The 17,709-nt window shown below is 42.4% G+C and overlaps 1 protein-coding gene across 11 annotated transcripts in view; it reads left to right on the top strand.

The window, feature by feature from the left end:
- The window catches only part of Tjp1 (tight junction protein 1), a 326,594-nt gene that overhangs the window by 235,345 nt on the left and 73,540 nt on the right, over positions 1-17,709 (top strand). Inside the window, exon 1 of one of the 11 annotated variants that reach the window (XM_034494595.2) lies at positions 12,712-13,180. The exons of 9 other annotated variants lie outside the window; for them this stretch is intronic. In XM_034494595.2, coding sequence (XP_034350486.1) covers positions 13,154-13,180 — 27 coding nt within the window. In that variant the 5' untranslated portion in view covers positions 12,712-13,153. Of the gene's footprint in view, positions 1-12,711; positions 13,181-17,709 lie in introns of those variants that run through there. One more of the 11 variants, XM_034494577.2, reaches the window with a different exon arrangement.

Genomic DNA, 17,709 nt, shown 5'->3' with positions numbered 1-17,709 from the left:
AGTTACATTCATGTAACGAAAAGGTAAATAATGGAAAATAGGGTATCATTTCACTAGTTACTTTTTTGTTTAAGCAGTAACGTGTTCCTTCACTTATGTGCGTTGCTATAACAAAATGCCACAAAGCAAGTGGATTATAAACAACAGGAGTTTATTTCTCACAGTTCTGTCACCAAGGGACCCAAGATCAAGGAGCCTGGCATGTTTCAGTGACCAGAGTGGGCTGCTTTCTGCTTGCTATGTGGTGCCTTGTGTCTGGATCCTCTGGAGGGAAGAATTCGTGACCCAACTGAACAGAGGAGATGGAAGGCAAAAGAGTTCACTCTTGCACTGAGGTCCATAATTTTATTTATGAGGATTCCACCCTGATGACTTAGTCATCTTCTTCAAACTGTCACTTTGGTGCCTTTAAGTTATAATGTGTGGATTTGAGGGACACTCACGATAGCCAGGCCTTGTTAGCAAGCCTTTTTGCTTCTTACTTACTGTACTGTCCTGAGTTGTCTCTGAAAAGTGGCTAAGCCACAACTAGCTTATCAACAAGAATAACCAAGTCATCCAGCTCTTGGTCCACCTCGGACCCAGCCCTGTCTTGTGGAAGTGAATTGTGAGGAGCTAAGTAGCTCTGACATTGCATGGGGCGCTGGCCTAAGGAATGCTGGATTTAATGCCTTAATTTACACTGTCCTTGACTAACGGGAACACACAGCGTTACAATGTCAAAGGCAGGGGTGGGAGAGGGAGAGGATGAAGTAGATAAGAGGAAGCTTGGACAAATTTAAAAAAAATTCTGGCACATAATTGAAAGTGCATATAGATCTGCCGAGCAGAGGAAGGAATGAACAGGAAGTGTCCAGAGAGTTGCTACATTTCTAGGTCCAGCTAGCTGTGGAGACCTTCTCTGCAGTGGATTGGAGGATCTGGCTTGGAAGTTTTTTAGGTGTTTGTCACACCTCTTAATGGCCTGAAGTCAATTCTACATATATGAATAGCATATGTTATGCTATTTTGGGAAGCTGCTCCAAGTGCGTTCAGGATACTGGAGAAATGAATCTGGCTTTGTTAGAAAGTTTCCAAACAATCCAGAGCCAGGAAGCCACACCCTTTCAAAACATACCCTTGCACACCAACTTTAGCTCAGCTGGTGTGTGTGTGTGTGTGTCTTTAAATTTCCCCAGCTTTCATAAAACTTTTTCTTTTCATGTAGTTTGTTCTCCATTATGGTGCATATGAATCATATTTAAAATTAGATCCTTTCTTGGCAACAAAATACACAGTTTTATAATATGCGTCTTTGCAAAACTGGTAAAGTTTACAAATAACCTTAGAAATAACCCACACCCACACTGGCCCCAAAGTGTCAGGGGTGAAAAGGCTTTGGCATTAACACTCGGGGCTGCCCTGGGTGTTGTAGCTACTAAGGCCCTGGCTTTCATACAGCCCCAGTCCGCCTTTGTCCTGCAATCCCTCTTATCACCCCTGCCCTGCAGATGAGGAGCGACGTATTCCCCAAAGACTCTCCTCAGCTTCCTTCCATCACGTTTCGACTGATGCCTTCGCCATGTGTATCCACACTTTGTTACACAGAGAACATTATCTTAGTGGTCAGCGAACAATGGATCTGACAGCCTTCCTCCGCTCTGTGTCGCCTCCGGAGCAGGAAGACAAAAGTGTCCCCCTCCCCGGAAGAAGGAGCCTTGGGGTGTCCTCATTTTTTTTTTTTTTTTTTTTTTTTTTTTTTTTTTGTTGTTGTTGTTGTTGTTGCACCAGAAAGCTCAGCTGGCCTCAAGTTTTCATTTGTCTGTCTGAATTTGGTTTCATATATAATGAAGCTGCCCCTAATGACTGCTTTTGAAGTGCGCTCCCTCAAAACAGTCATTAAACTTGTAAACCTGTCGTCCGAAAAGGCCTGTATGACACTTGCTAAACATGAGTGTGTTGATGCAGAGTAGTATAACATATTCTCAGTTGTACATTTGATTCTTCTTCACTATGTGAAAATTATTCTGTACCTCGGAAAATATAAAAGAAGATTGGGTAAATTAGCATTAAACGTGGATGGCAGTTGTGTAAGCAGTAATCTCGTGAGCAGAAAACAGCCATATTCATAAAAAATTAAAGTAGCAAAACAAACTAACTTGAGAATATTTTCCCTGCAAGTAGCTATTAGTATAGATAAACATTTTAACCACTTTGGATTTTCTGTTTTATGAGTACAGTATTCTTCTAATGAGATGAACTGAGCATAACAGGCTGTATGGGAGAGTTTTGAAGTTACTCAATCAGCTTTTGGTTTTTTGGGGTTGTTTTGTTTTGTTTTGGTGAGGTTTTTGGTTTTTTAAGACAGAGTTTCTTGGTGTCTCTCTGGCTATCCTGGACCTTTCTCTGTAGACAAGGCTGACTTTGAACTTAGAGATCCACCAGCCTCTGCTTTAAATGCTGGAATTAAAGGTGTACATCACCACCGGGCTTATGCTTGAGCTTTTTATCAGAACATTTTTAGCATTTTCTTTTAGTGAAGTAGGCTTTGAGCACATCAAACATGTACACTTTAGTGACTTTTGTATCTTGGATGTGTCCCACCCCTTTCTAATTCATCTTTATACTTGGCTTGAGTGCATGTATGTATGTATATACACATGCATGTATGCAGAGGGAAATGTGGTTTGTTGGAAAGCCTGGTCTGCTGAGTATGTGCCAGCACATGCCTTAGGGCAGGGAAGGTGATAAAGACTCAGTGAAGGTTCTCTCCATGCACTGTATACTTGGGGTACAGAATCCTGTCAGGGAAGAAAGGAAAGACCAACTTCGAGCAACCACAAAGACTGTTTCCCTAGTGTCTGGTTGACTAGAGCAAGACCCAGACCATCCTTATGTCTGACCTAGCTGCCTTTCTCAGTGTTAGAGTAAGCATGATGCTTGATTCAATAGCACCTGCCATGTACAAAAAGCAGTTAACTTTCCTAAGTTTTCCATTGCCTTTAGAGAAATCTTTTTCTACTGTTTTCCAATGTCATGTCATTTCCCTTAGACACCCTTACAGAATACATGCACCTACCTCAAGTACATGCTAAGAAGCTAGTATCTTGAATACTGTGTATACGTGTGTATGTAGTTTAGTATATGTATCAGCTAGTTGTTGCTGTGTAACGAAACACTTAAACACTCAGCATCTTTAAAATAAAAGCAGCAACGAGGCTGGCAAACTGTCCTGAGACCAGCTGAGTGCTTCTGTGGCTAGATTTGTCTGGGCTTGCTCATACAGATGCAGGCAGTTTGTCGCTTGGCTAGAACTTGACAGTATAGCATTCCTTTACTTGAATTTCAAGAGTTTGGCAGATCATTAGCCAGGGCATCTCATTTCTTTTGTATGTGATCTCTCCAGCCGTCTCCTATTGGTAAGCCCAGGGTTCTCAGCATGGCAGACAAGGATCTAACCTCTGCCTGTCACGTTTGCCCTTTTAGTTAAGCAGGTTACACCATACCCAAGTTCAAAGGCTAGAAAAGTTTACCCCATGGCACATCCAGCCTGGGATGGGAAGAACTTGTAACAGTCATTTATAGTTTATCTTTCCAGATAGATGTATGTCTGTTTTTATGCTTTTGTTACTTTTCATGATCAAAAGAAGCCAGACATGTGCCATTATCCAACATACCCTAGAGCAGAAAGACTAGGCTGGGGGAGCCCCTGCGGTTCATCACCTGGACTCACCAGTTTTCAGGATTTTGTTGCAAGTTCACTCCTAGTTTTACAGTTTCCTCTTTGACAAACTATTTTTAAAGTAAACTCCAAACATCCTGGCATTTCAGCTTTATATGTTTGCATGCATATTTCTCCAGAAGGGACCCCTTCCTTGAGAGCAAGCTGTGAAATCACCATTACGTTTGGTATCATCCAACCCAGTCTATGATTGTTCATCCTAAGCCATCTTTAAAATGTCTTGTAGAGGCAGATAGATTTGAAGAGGAGCTTGCATACGATCCTCCTTTCTTTCGTCTCTCTCTCTCTCTCTCTCTCTCTCTCTCTCTCTCTCTCTCTCTCTCTGTGTCTGTCTGTCTCTCCCTTCTTAATGCTCCTCCCTCCTCTCTCCTGCCTCTTTCTTTCATTCACAGGGTCTTATGCAGCTCAGATTGGCCTCTGGCTTATTTTATACCCAAGGGTGGCCTTGGAGGTCTGATCTTCCTGCTTCCATCTCCCTCCCAAGCTCTGGAATTATAGGTATTTGGTGAAGCAATACTGGAGGTAAAACCCAGGCTCCAAACTAGGTAAGTGCTTACTAACTCAGTTCCTTCCCAAGCCCTTTCTTTTCATTTGTCTTTCCCACTGATTTGCTTGGGAAATACCTTCTTTCCAAAGAAACTTCCACATTTATTTGCTTCTTGCACGTCATTAAGCTACTCCTCCTTCACCTACATTTCTGTCAATACAAGACAGCCTTCTAGGCTAGAGGCCATTCAGATTACATTTTTGAGGGAAGCAGGAACTGCTTATAGGCAGTACTGGGTGTTTCCAGTTGTCTTAGAGGAGACATAAAAGTTTGCCCTTGAGGCATCCTGGGAGTGTGGGACTGGTTCTTCCATCCTTGTGTCTAAAGATCCAGGAAGATCTTTTGAAGTCACAAGTTTACCCTTCTTAGCTGGAGTTCCAGGACAGACATTCCCTCCCCTCTTATCATTTCATGGTGAGCCGAAATAAAACTCAGGCACAAAATGTATCCTTGCTGTTGAATGAGAAGCTAGGGTCCCTGTGTGCGCAGGACTGCTCAGTGAGTTATGTTTATGAGGCCTTTCACTCTCTTTTCTTCTCATGATGCATTCATGGGATTTAGATGTCTGGTGTTTATTCTTTCCTTTCATCCCTTCTGCCCCTCCCCCTTCTTCCTCCTTTTCTTTCTTCTCATCAGATTGTATCATCTTTGGTCCTTGGGAACAGCTTCCTGGTGTCTATATCCTTTGACCCACTGGTATTTGAGAATTTTCTTTCCTGCTTTCTGGAACTTGTATATTCCTTGACCTAGACTTCTAACCGCCTGTTCCTGGCTAGACATTCCTTTATGTGTCCTAAGTATCCATTGCTGTTGAGCTGTTGTGATTTCTAGGCTCCTTTCAGTGGCCAGGGCCATTTTAGAATGGCTCCAGTTAAAAAAATAAATAAATAAAAATCAGTAGTCAGTAGTTGAATTACACTTTATAAAATGTTCATTTAACTTTTGTTGTTTTGTGGGTTTGTTGTTGTTTGGTTTTTCAAGGTAGGATTTCTTTGTGTAGCCTTGGCTGTCCTAGAACTAGCTCTGTAGACCAGGCTAGCTTCAAACTCACAGAGATTTACCTCCCTCAGCCTCCTTAGTGCTGGCGTGTACCACCACTGCCTGGCTTATTTAACTTATTTTATACTTTTTTTTTTGTTATTAGTTACAGTATCAGTTCCTAACAATGTTAACATGCACAAATATGTATCCTTCTTCTAACAGATATGACATTGTCATTATTAGCCTACATAAAAATACATATTAGCATTATTACTTTGAAATTGTTCTGTATTTGTTATAAGCTTTATGACAATAATATCCTGTAACAATGCTAACATTATACATTGCTGGTGTGAGTAGTCTGGTGACTTACATCTGTAATGCCAGTACTTGTGAGGTTGAAGCAGGAGGATCACCATGTATTTCAGGCTATTCTAGGCTATATAGTCAGTCTTGGTTACAGAGTAAGATCCTGTTTTAAAAAAACAAAACAAAACCCAAAAACCAAAAAAACAAAACGGTGTATGCTAGTAATGTTAATGATGTTAATGTGTTAAATATATCCATATATGCTAATACATACATTGTTAGAAGTATATTGATGAATATGCAAGTGGATATTAATGCACACAATTACACAGTGTTTCAACCTGGTGGTGTTCTTGTTGTTAGCATGAGATCACCAAGTGACTTTCCTTCCAGGCTGTTTTTCTTAGAATGTGCTGCAGTCACTGTAAACATCCTCTCTGCATAGCTAGGTCACTAAGGATATTAGATTTTCTTTCCAGCTTTGTTTTTGGCAAGGACAGAAGTGGGCAGGGAGGCATGAAAACTCAATATTCCCTTGCAGGGCACAACCCCTGACTAGCCTCTGCCATTCAGTCCTCTATACCTGCTGGCAGCACCACAGGCTGACAGGCCTTTAGTATATGGGCCCTTCTGGAGACACTGAGAAGCTTCTTTTTCCCCACTAATCCATTGATTTGGATTCTCCCTGCTATCTTTGGACAACACACTTAGAACTAGGGAAAGGTAGATGTCTTATTCTTATATCCAGTAGTGTTTGAGGCCCTGAAAGTATCTCATGGTAGCTCTGTCATAGAGTTGAGCCTTAGGGAAAATGGGTCTTGAACTGAATAAGAAATGTGCTAAGCAAAGTATGGTGGCCCAGGCCTGTGATCCCCAAACTTGAGAGGTAGAGGTGGGAAGCGCAAAAGTTCTAGGTCATTCCCCCACTACACAGCAAATCCAAGGCCAACCTGGGCTATATATGACACCCCACCCCCATGAGAGAGAGCTAGAGAGACAGAGAGAATGAGAAAATATGAATATAAATGTATACTTTGCCTTGTCCTTCTACTTTCTGGTAATACAGACTGTCTGATCTGATGATGTGTCTTAGTTACTTTTCTATTATTGCAAATAGACTAAGACAGCTTATAGAAGAAAAAGTTTATTGGGTACTTACAGTTTCAGAGAATGAGTCATGACCATCATTTGGGAGCATGGCAGGAGGCATGGCATTGGAGCAGTAGCCAAAAGATTACATCTTGAGACAGGACCATGAGGCAATGAGAGCTAACTGGGAGTGGTGTGGGCCTTTGAAGACTAAGCCTACCTCCACCAAGGCCACACCTCCTCATCCTTCAAAGTAGTTCCACCAGTTGGAAACAAGCATTCAAATATATGAGCCTGTGGAGATCATTCTTATTCAAACCACCACTTGATGTTCACATGGACTTCTGGAAAATGTGGAAGTTTAAAAACTAATATGTTCAAAAAAGTCTTCCTAATATCTAGGAAGTAGGAGAAATTGACCAACAAAAGGAAGAATGTAAGTGAACGTAAAAGAGTTAACTCTCAAATCAGGTGTGATGATGTCCATCTGTGATCTCAGCGTGTGGGAGATGTGGGCAGAACAGTCAGAAATACCAGGTCATCTTCTGCTACATAGTGAGTATAAGGCAGTCTTGGGTACATGAGGCAGTCTCAAGAAAAGAAGAAGAAGAAAGCAGAAGACTAGGAAAAGGAGGAGGAGGAGAAGAGAAGAAAAGAAAAAGACAAGAAGAAAGAGTGAGTGAATGAATGAATTCAGTGGTAGAGTGCTTGTCTAACATGTGTGAGGCCCTGTGTTTAATTTTCAGCACTGTGGGATAGTGGGGGATTTGATTGGCAGAACTTGACAGTTGAGTTGGTTGTCTAATGTGAACCAAGAGATGTTCAATGTTTTAGGGACATGCAAGATGCTAACAGTAGAGGAAAAAGGGTTCAGGGACTCCTTAGCACATCTTACTTAGCATGTACACACATGTGCGGGCACATACTACACATACACATGAGAGAGAAAGGTGGGGGAAGACAGAGACAGAGACAGACACAGACACAGACACAGACACATAGACACACACATAAATAAGTCAAAGCCCAGAAAGCAATCTGGAGACAAACTTTCTATTTAGGTTTAAATGATAGTATTTATGGGCAGCTGGAATGTGAGCACAGTGGATTTTAAAACTGTATATTACTTGTAAAATTAGGGAGGAGGGAAGATCCAGACGATTTGGGCATGCCTTAACACAGAGAAACAGCTTGTGGGCAGCTCTGGGGAGGCTTGCTACCAATTGAGCAATCTATAGGGAGAGGTGGAATAATCTCCTCCTGTATCTGGATCTTGATGCAAAATGGAAATCAGATCCTGTTCCCAACATAAGAAAAAGTGCCAGGAAAGCCCTTAATTACAGCCTAAACCTGGTGGTGGTTGTTTTTCCCATCAGTGGTTGCTATCATGATTTGTCATACTTATTTGCCAGTCAATGTCATTCTACAGAAAGAGAAGCTTAAAATGTAAAATATTAGCACACATTTTACCGCTCATATTGCGCAACACTGCTTTTAAATGTAAATCTCAGAGATTTTTAGCTCCTGTGAGGAATGATACCATTTCGATTTGTGGCTTGACCTGAGAGGATGCTTTGAGCTGGCCAGAAGTGACTAGCACACCTAGACTTAGGAAGGTTGGAAAGAGCCAGTGGAGATCCTAAACCCAGGAACAGAACCAGTCTTAGCCTAGAAGGCTTGAAAGCAGCACAGGCCTTCACAGGGACCGGGTCCTACCTCTGTGGGTGCTTGGCCTGCTGGTTTGCTAGGATCCCCCTCCTCAAATGACTTAAAATCCCCGCTGAGTGTAAGGTATGGGCAAAATGAGTCCCCATCCAACTGCTCCCACCAAGAAGAAAGATGGGGGATGTTAACTGCCGCCACACACCCCATCCCCACCCCCAATCACTAGATTCCTTGGTTATTCAGTCTATGCTGGCCAAGGATTTACCTCCAACCAAGTTGGACCCCTCACCAGCTGCCCATCAGACAGGAAGTGTCACTGCTGCCTGGGGCTCTTGTGTTGGCAAATGTACTTGTTCCCGCACAGAGTAGCCCCTGTCCCTTGCTTGGATCCTTGCCAGAGTCGGAAGCAGCTGGGAAAGGAACAACATAGACTTCCTGAGGTGTGCTAGCAAGATAGCCCAGACCGTCTCCTAGGAAGTGACTGGAGGGAGGAAGATGGGACAGCATAGGCCCAGAGTCCAGAGTGCAACTTCCTCTGTCTCTGAGACATTTATTTCCAAAATATAGATCTCAAATGGGAACTAAGATTCAAGACCATAAGCCCCGCCCCACCCCCATCTCCAGCCAAGTACAGTGTTCCTATGCACTGGGATCCTGTCCATGTTCACTGCAGTGAGCTTTTGTAGGTAGTCAGTGGGTATGGATCAATGAATATTTTGTTTCTCTGTTTTAAATAGGAGACAGCAGAGGAAGCTCAAATTCTAAGGTAGAATTCTGTGGTCCAAGAGAGGATGGAGTGATGGGGACACAGATGAAAGGAGCACAGGGTGGGCATTGCAGCTCACGGGGAAGGTGAGAAGAGGGGCTCCTCTGGGCAGGGAAGAGTTTCCATTCCTCAGCATCCTTTTCCAGGGGTGTTAGGAGAAGAGCGGCTTGGGCTAGGGAGAGGAGAACCATGGGGTCGGGGGAGGGAGCTCAGAAGAGGCACACAGGATACTGTGAAGAAAAACAACCCGCTGCTTAGAGGTGAGGCAGGCCACCTTCAGGTTCTGCACTCCTGGCATTGCTGTACTTTTGTTTGTGGACTATTCAAGACAAGAGAAAAAGTGTCACTTGTTGCAGTTGGAGGGGGGATGGCTCTAAGGGAGCGGTGTTTTTGTTTTTGAGTTGTGGTGTCAAATAGGCCAGGTTAGAAATACTCTTCTTTACCCTGAAGAGAATTTCAGAAAGATTTTATTTTAGTGTTTATATGAACTATTAAAAAAAAAAAAAAAGAAATGACACAGGGAAGAACAAGGGAGAGGAAGTGGGAGGATAGATATGGCGCAAGCACTGCCAATGCTTTTACATTTATGGAAATGTAACAGCAAAACCTACTAATATGTACAGTTAATATTCACTCATGGTAAAAATCAAATTGTATTGATCATTAACAGTATTTTTGTATCTTTATTGTAGTGAAATATATATACTATAAAATTTTTAGTAACCTTTAAGTATACAATTTATAATGTTTATTTTAAAATAAGATACAAATAAGGGCTGGTGAGATGGCTCAGCAGGTTACGAGCCAAGCCTAAGGACCTGGGACCTATTTGGTAAAAATAAAGAACTTACTCCCCCACTGGTTTACATACATTGAGGTGGGTCTCTCCTCTCTATGTAGTTCTGGCTGTCCTAGATCTCACTATGCAGACCAGCTGGCCTGGGACTCACTGAGGTCTGCCTGCCTCAGCCTCTGTCCTCTGCTGGGGTTAAAGGCAGGCCCCACCATGCCCAGACTGTTTAAGGACTCTAGAAATTTGACAAATCAGAGAAAGTTTTCATCCCATTTTGCTCTCTGTTCTGTGACTACGGGCATATGAAAGTCCTGAAGCACCCCCACAGACTCCTTCGTGATGTGGCCTGGTCAGAACGCTCAGTGACAGTACCCTATTGTTAATAGCAGATTTTAGTATACTCTCCTCTGTTGCATTATCAAGGCCACCTCATGGTGCCCAACATTTCCACTTTCTTTTCAAGAGTAAACCCACAGCACTTAACAAAAAGCAACATTACTATATATTTTTGTTTCTTTCTTTCTTTCTTTTTTTTTTTTTTTACATTGGAAACGTAAATATACATATGTAATGAGTAAGTGTAGACACAGCTCATTGAGTCAAGGCCGTGTTACTTAGCAGGTCTAAGATTTCTAAAGATTCTGTGTGCAGTTCCTTTCGTTCTGACCGCAGACAGCAGAAATCCCACAGGAAGTTGTGCTTCTGAGTGTTGTGGTTTTCAGTTTCCTGTTCCTGTGCATCAGATCAGAAAGAAATCTGCACACAAAGGGAGATTTTTGGTCGTACTTTCTTGTAACACTCAACCAGATTCTCTAACTTACTTGCATTTCTCCCATTCAGATTTAAATCCATGAGAGTGTAGCCACATCTATCAGTAATCATTAATGTCATGGTATACTCTAAGAACTTTTGATGTTCACTGGATAGACTCTTGTTGAAGTTAAGTTGAAGTGTCTCTGAGATTATGCCCTATGCTCTCCACTCCATGTTGAAGCACCCCCCATAAACTCTAGAGAAGCACCCCCTCCTCCTGTCAGATATACTTAAGAGATGGAGATAGATTCCTCCAAAAGTGTTTTTCTTTAAACTGAGTTTTAAATTTATTTTTGTTAGGATACAAATTAACAGGTTTCATTATGGCACCTGCACCTTCATTTCTATAAATGATGGGACCCTTTCTTTGTTATTTGGGGAAGATATACAAATATAGTTTAGTTTAGTTTAGATATTAGGAATATCTATTCAACTTACCTAGTGTGGCATACAGTTCAATTTAGGTAATTTAATCAGGTTACTCAAAATACTACTAGAAATTTTAAGAATGGTTTACATTATTTGGAAAAATTTAATCGACACACTTTTTAAAGCAAAGTATTCTGAAATAGAAATGTTTTTCCTTGATTTCATTTTTTTTTTAAGCCATGGCAAAGATAAGACCCATCAGGTGTATTAGAGATGGACAAGCTGCAGTGATCTAATAGTTAGCTTACATAATGGACGACTTGATAAACTGATTGACCAATGAGAAAAGGGAAGGGGTAGGTAGGTGCATCAAACACCTTTCCTGCCTCTAGGCCGGTTTGCAGAGTGCATCCCTTATTAAATGGGCATGCTCTGGTGTCAAAGTCTTTCAGGAACCACTTTCTCAGCCACAGCCCACCTAAGTCTTTTATAATGCTGTTTTCTCATAGGATAAATTTAATCATCCCTTTTAAGAGAACACAGAAACTTTGCCCATGAAACAATCACACACATCACAACTAAAACAAAACAAAACAAAAACAACTTTAATTGTTTTCCTCCATGCCAAGAAATAGGGTTTGGTTTGCATGATGCTCTTTTCTGGTTCAGCTAGCTTAGAGTTGCAAAATACTTGACTTTGAAACCTTAATTGATGTTTACATTTCATATATGGATATTTCCAAGTTAAAATTAAGTTTAATTTGGTCATGTAGTTGAATTCTCACCAGAAAACAATAGTCTAAAAACGGATGCTTATGTCTCCCTCTTCCTTGTGTGGCTACTACAGCACTATACTAGATACTTTAAGGATGTTATTTAATGTTACTAAAATTATCTAATATTCATGAAGAGCTTTGCAGTATACAGAATGTAAATTAATGACGTTCGAAATAGTTTCCTACTTTTTTTCTGTTCAGCAAGGCAGTTGGCCAAAGTTTGCACAGTGGCCTATTGGACTTGTTGAATTCTGCGTGTACTTACATCCTTTTCTGGTTTAGAAAGGCAGGCAGCCTGATCTGTCTCTTCAGGGGCCAAGAATTTCAGCAACATTGATAGCTCAAAATATTCCATTGAGATCCCTTTCTAGAGAGGCGGGAGAAGGGGGCTGGGTTTATCTCTGGATGCTTGTTCCCCTCAGTGTCCAGATCTGTACCTGGTTTAAAGCAGTCGGTTTGTTCTGAGCCTTCTAGAACGCTTCTGTTATGCTTTAAACAAAAACACACTTATCTCCAATGGGGTAACAATGCCGAGACACATGGTGACAGTTGTGACCATTGTAACTTGCAAGGCTAGTTGGGTATTGGCCAGGCCGACCTTTCTTGTCACACTCCTGCGTGGGGCTGATCTGGGGTGGCTGGCTGAGGAGAGAGTAGACCGAGTCTCTGTAGGGAGTCAAAAAGCTTTAGTACACAGGGATTAAGGGTTCTGGGGGGAAGGGGGCGAATTCTGCCGGATCTGTGATAAAAAACAAACAGGATGGATCGCGAGGCAGCGGAAACCGCCTAGCAAGTTACTTGGATAGCTGAGCTTTTCCTTCCGCGCGGGGGTCGGACCCGGCTTGGCCCCGCCCCTCGCGGAGGCCCCGCCCCCGCCGGCTGGGCATGCTCAATGGCCCGGTCCGGCAGGTTTTGCGTGGCTGCCTGAGTTGCCCGCGACGGCTCTGCCTGCCGACGGCACGTCTCTCGGCGGCCGCGCGTTCCGGGGAAGTTACGTGCGGGAGCAGGCTTTTGAGGAGACGCCCGAGGGCGGAGGGGACAGCTGGAGGCCCTGGTACTGCGGGGCGGCGAGCGGACCGAAGGCGGCGGAGGCCGAGCAGGCGGCCGGGTGTGCCCCGCGGAGAAGCCCGGGCGGGGCGGACGCTTCCCGGACTTTTGTCCCACTTGAATCCCCTCCCCGTGGGCCGGGCCTTTCCGGCCTCCCCCGCCCCTGCTCCGCTCGTCCCCGGGAGATGTTTATGCGGACGGTGGCGTGAGGAGCGGGCGGGCCGGCGGCGCGGAGTTTCGGGTCCGAGGAGCTTCGCGCGGCGCGGAGAGAGACAAGATGTCCGCCAGGGCCGCGGCCGCTAAGGTGAGAACCTCACGGCCAGCCGGGCGGCGGGCGGGCGGGCGGGCGGTGGGGGGCGGCGGGGGAACCTCGCTCCGCCCTCCCCGCGGGCGGCAGCCGGGGGCGACCGGGGGCGGGGAGGGAAGGCTGGAGGGCGGGCTGGGGGTGCGCCTGCCGCCCGGGCAGGTGCACGGCTGCCGGTGCCTGGCTCCGGCTCGCGCTGGGAGGCGACGTGCAACAGGTCCCGCGCCTGGAAAGTCGCCCCGGGTGAGGATTCTCAGGTCCTGGGAGCGTGTCCGCGGAGACCCGGGGGTGTCACCTGCAGCAGGAGGGTGGGTAGTCGGGGCTGGCTCTGGAGGAGTGTTTGGTACCCTACGAAACCCTGTAGTTTCGATCTGATGTCACCCGCTGCGGTATGCGCAGTGGCAGCGATAAAGCTTGGAGACAGCAAAACACTCAGCTCTAGAGCAGCTATGGTTTATTTTGAGGTTTATTATTTATGTGAGACCACAGAAGGAGGCAAGTTTTTAGCACTTTAATTTCAACTTTGAAAAGTAGCCCAAAGTGTCTCTACACATGGGCAGTAAGATGGGTACAAACCAAAAGAGCCCGATAAATTCTGCACAAAACAACTTTCTTGTCCATTTCCCTGTGTGCTTTGGAGTGTGCTTCTTGACAATGTGTTATGTTATTATTACATTAGGCTAAAATTCTTAAAAATAAATCCTCCTTTTGTACATTTTAATTTAAAAAATCCTAAAGTGGTTGCTCTTTCAATGACAGGAATACAATGTGGTAAGTGAGAAAAATCTCCCTTGGAAAAAAAATCAATCCATTACCCAGATAGCTTAAACAAGTGGTGATTTTATGTAGTTTTCTATTTGGAATACTTTAACTTTGAGAATAGATGGAAATTTCTGAATTCTTGACAGGACCTTGATTTTGGGCAGATAGTTACCTGTTAGGTTTAGTATAGATTGTTTTAAGAAATAAAGTATTCCTCCTGTAGGAATAATTTAGTTTATATCTTTTTTGAGCATATGTTGATGATAGATCTAAAATAAAGACTGGGTCTAAAAACTAGAATCAATGCAACATTTGTTACTTATAAAATATAAAACATGTTATATACCTTTGTTGGGACTTCTGGCTTTGTTGCCATATTACACAGAATGTCACTTTGTTTCAAAGTATGAGCTCTGGTACTTGTTACTCAAGACAACACACTTGGAAAGTGTTATTTCAAGAGCAGTGTTTCCAGTGGCTTACTGTGGCAAGGTGATTTAGAACGTGTGCTTTTACACATAAATTATGATATTGAGATCTTATGGCACCTAGAAACACCTCTGTGGCTAAATATTTGGGTGCTTCACTGGGAATTGAAGGGTTATTTTCTTGGATGTAATCATACATAAAGCTAGGCCCACCATAAATGCAGTGCTAAACAGTTGCTTTCTTCCCTAAGTGACATTTCTTGTTCTCAGGGAACCTAAAGTGCTTAAGAGTCCAGTTCTGTGGTTGTTTTACATAGGGTGCTTTTGTTTCTCATGCCCTTGTTAGAAAATCAGACACTCATTTTGCAGCCCCGCTCTTCTGTTTTTGGCACAGCAGTTGTAGAACTTGTGTGAGCCAGTACTTTTCATTCTCCAGTTTTGTAAGGTTGAGTAGCTTTCATCATGATGCTCCAGGCATCGATGCCTTTTGGATGGAGAAGTTTGGCTCCTTTCCAGGATATTGTTATTGCAATGAGTATAATTTATATAATTGTATTTACACTTTTGTATCTGTACACCTGCTACTGTATGTCAGCTTGTTAAAAGTGAAACTGCTATGCCAAAGAGTGCATTTGAAATTCTGATATACACAAAATCTCCAAAGTCTATTCCTAAGAATAAACACAGCAAATATTGGTGAGTTGGCCTGAATCTTGATAAAGGGCATAAATCCAAGTCAGTGCCATAAAACTTTGTGGCTGAAGAGAGTCAGTAGAATTTACCCATGGCCCCTGAATTGATGATTAAGTGCCTCAACTTCGGGTTAGAATTCCAGTGTGGTGCTATAGAAAGTCCGATAGCTTGATAAGATGTTTATCTTTTAATATATATGAATGAAAAGAGAAAGTCTTTTCAGAAAACTCTATTTATTGTAAATTCAGAGTAGTTTAAAATAGAGAATGGAGTTACATAGCCAGAAATACATATTTATAGGCTGTTAGTGATTGTGATCAACATTTAATATGAGCTAAGATTAATCTGTGGGGTTAATTCATTTGATTCTCACGGTAACATTATGAAATGGAAGCAGAAAGCTTGCATTAGGCATATTTAAGCTAGCAAAAGGGAAAACTATGAATATATGTCAAACTAAGTATAGATTATTGGGAAAGAATCCTTTATTCAGTAAATAAAATTACAAAGGCTGCCATACTTTTAAAAAAATGTTTCTTTCCTGCTTTATATATAAAACAATAAAATCCTGATGACTCTTCGAGTTATTTCTTGTGGGTGTCTGATGGGGATATGTGCTATGTGTTGACAGTGATCAGTGGCAGTCAGATGACAGTTTTGTGGTTCTGGTCAGGCTTGCGTCCATGAGTCACAAATGTGTTTATTCACTAACCATCTTTCCTTCTCTGCCCCTCATGAAGGTTTAAGCAGTTGAGAAAATAATTGACAAAACATGAGAAAAAAAGTGCAGGGAGGCATGTGTGCACGCACACATGCACAGGCAAATGACTGAAAAGGAATTCTCTGTTGATGACACTGAACAAATAAAGGAGAAGGCGTTCAGTGCATGGTGCTCATCTGAATTAGTAGTGAGGTTTGTTTACTAGCACACCTGATAACAGTTACTCAAAAGTTGAAACAAGTTTGCGGATGGTTCTCTGACTTGTCCTGTAGTTGCTTAATTATGTAAGGAAATGGTAGTAATAATTACTAGGAACGTTTTCATTGGCTGAACCACAGAAAGTGGCTGAAGGAAGTTGCTGTGGCTTCTGGATTTTCAAGTTGTATCACTTTGGAGGAAACAGTACAAATTTCGACAGTGTCCTCCTTGGCTATTTTCTTGTTTTGCTGTGTAGTGAAATGTTTGTGTCTGAGAAACAATTTTGTTTTTCCTAGTGGGTATGTCTGAAATTATAATGTAGATTGACTTAAAAATGATTTACACCTTTTAAAACCGTTGCTAGCTATTGTAAGGATTCCCAGGAATCTATCAAGTGAGGCACAGTGTTTTTTTTTTTCAACAGCTGAACATTTTTGAAACTTTTTTTTTGGGGGGGGGGGGGGGGTTTCAAGACAGGGTTTCTCTGTGTAGCCCTGGCTGTCCTGGAACTCACTTTGTAGACCAGGCTGGCCTTGAACTCAGAAATCCACCTGTCTTTGCCTCCCAAGTGCTGGGATTAAAGGCATGCGCCACCACTGCCAGGCACATTTTTGAAACTTAAGAACTATAGAAAATAGCTAAGCTAATGAACAAAACTAATTATCACATCAGTCTTTATAGATAGAGATTGGTTGCTGAGTAAGTATTAAACAAGTTTTAATTTGATAGTTAACTGTTGAGTGTTTGTTTCATATGTGCTTTAAGACATTGAGGCTTAAGATTTTCACTTTATTGTATCTACCACCATTTATGATTTGTTATAGAGATGCTTCCCCACCTACTTCGCTCAGTTTGTACTATAGTTTCCACCAGAATGTATTTTAGGCACAGGCTTTGTAAGTATGTTGGTGTGTTCAACATTTTAGATGCTATTCATTAAAGCTTTAATTTGTGTAAATTGGCCGGTAGTCCTCATTACATCATGTAATTTTTAAGTAAGATATCTTCATAACTTATTGATAGAATGCTGTTTTCCTAATAGATGTTTTCATGGTTGGAGCTTGTAAAGTGAGCTTTTATTTCAGATTTGAGGAAGACGTACTGCTTCCTCTTACTTGTTGTGGTGATAGTGTCAGCCATACTCACCAACAGTGAAGGAGCTGGAAGCAGTCTCTGGCTTTTAGAGCTCTGGTGGGTATTTAGAGGACTGTTTCTTGTTTGGTTTGAGGGGAAATTACAGTTAGTTGCTTTTTTCCCCCCTTAGAAATGGTGTTCTGCCTCTGACTTACCTGCTGTTTAATCCTTTTCTATTTAGAGACCTAGTATAATCTCAGTACAGTTGTTAAGAATAAATCAGAATAAATAAACTAGATCAGAGTGCTGTTAGGGAAATGTCTTTAAGGATAAAAAAACTTTTTAAAATCTTTTTTTGGGGGTGTCTTTTAAATAATAGACTTGATGAAATTGTTGGAGATGTCATTTTCTTTCTTGATTTAGCTATGCTGTGTTAATAATTGAGTCTCCTGAAAGACAGGAGCCCAGCTTTAAATTCCCATGATGTCCATCCTCATGTGCCTAGCTGTAGAACATCGCAGGCCTGCAAAGCGTGCTTTCACACTCACTGCCAAGTCCCCACTGAGTAGCCTAGTAACTGGTGACAAGCATGGGGCAGGGAACTGGGGGAGGGGCAGCACTGCTAACTTGTTAGAATTTTTATTAAATGTCAA

The sequence above is a fragment of the Arvicanthis niloticus genome, chromosome 1 (assembly GCF_011762505.2).
Source record: "Arvicanthis niloticus isolate mArvNil1 chromosome 1, mArvNil1.pat.X, whole genome shotgun sequence".
NCBI classification, from domain to species: Eukaryota; Metazoa; Chordata; class Mammalia; order Rodentia; family Muridae; genus Arvicanthis; species Arvicanthis niloticus.
Note: the sequence above shows the minus strand (reverse complement) of the source record. Positions and strands in the feature narration are given on the sequence as shown.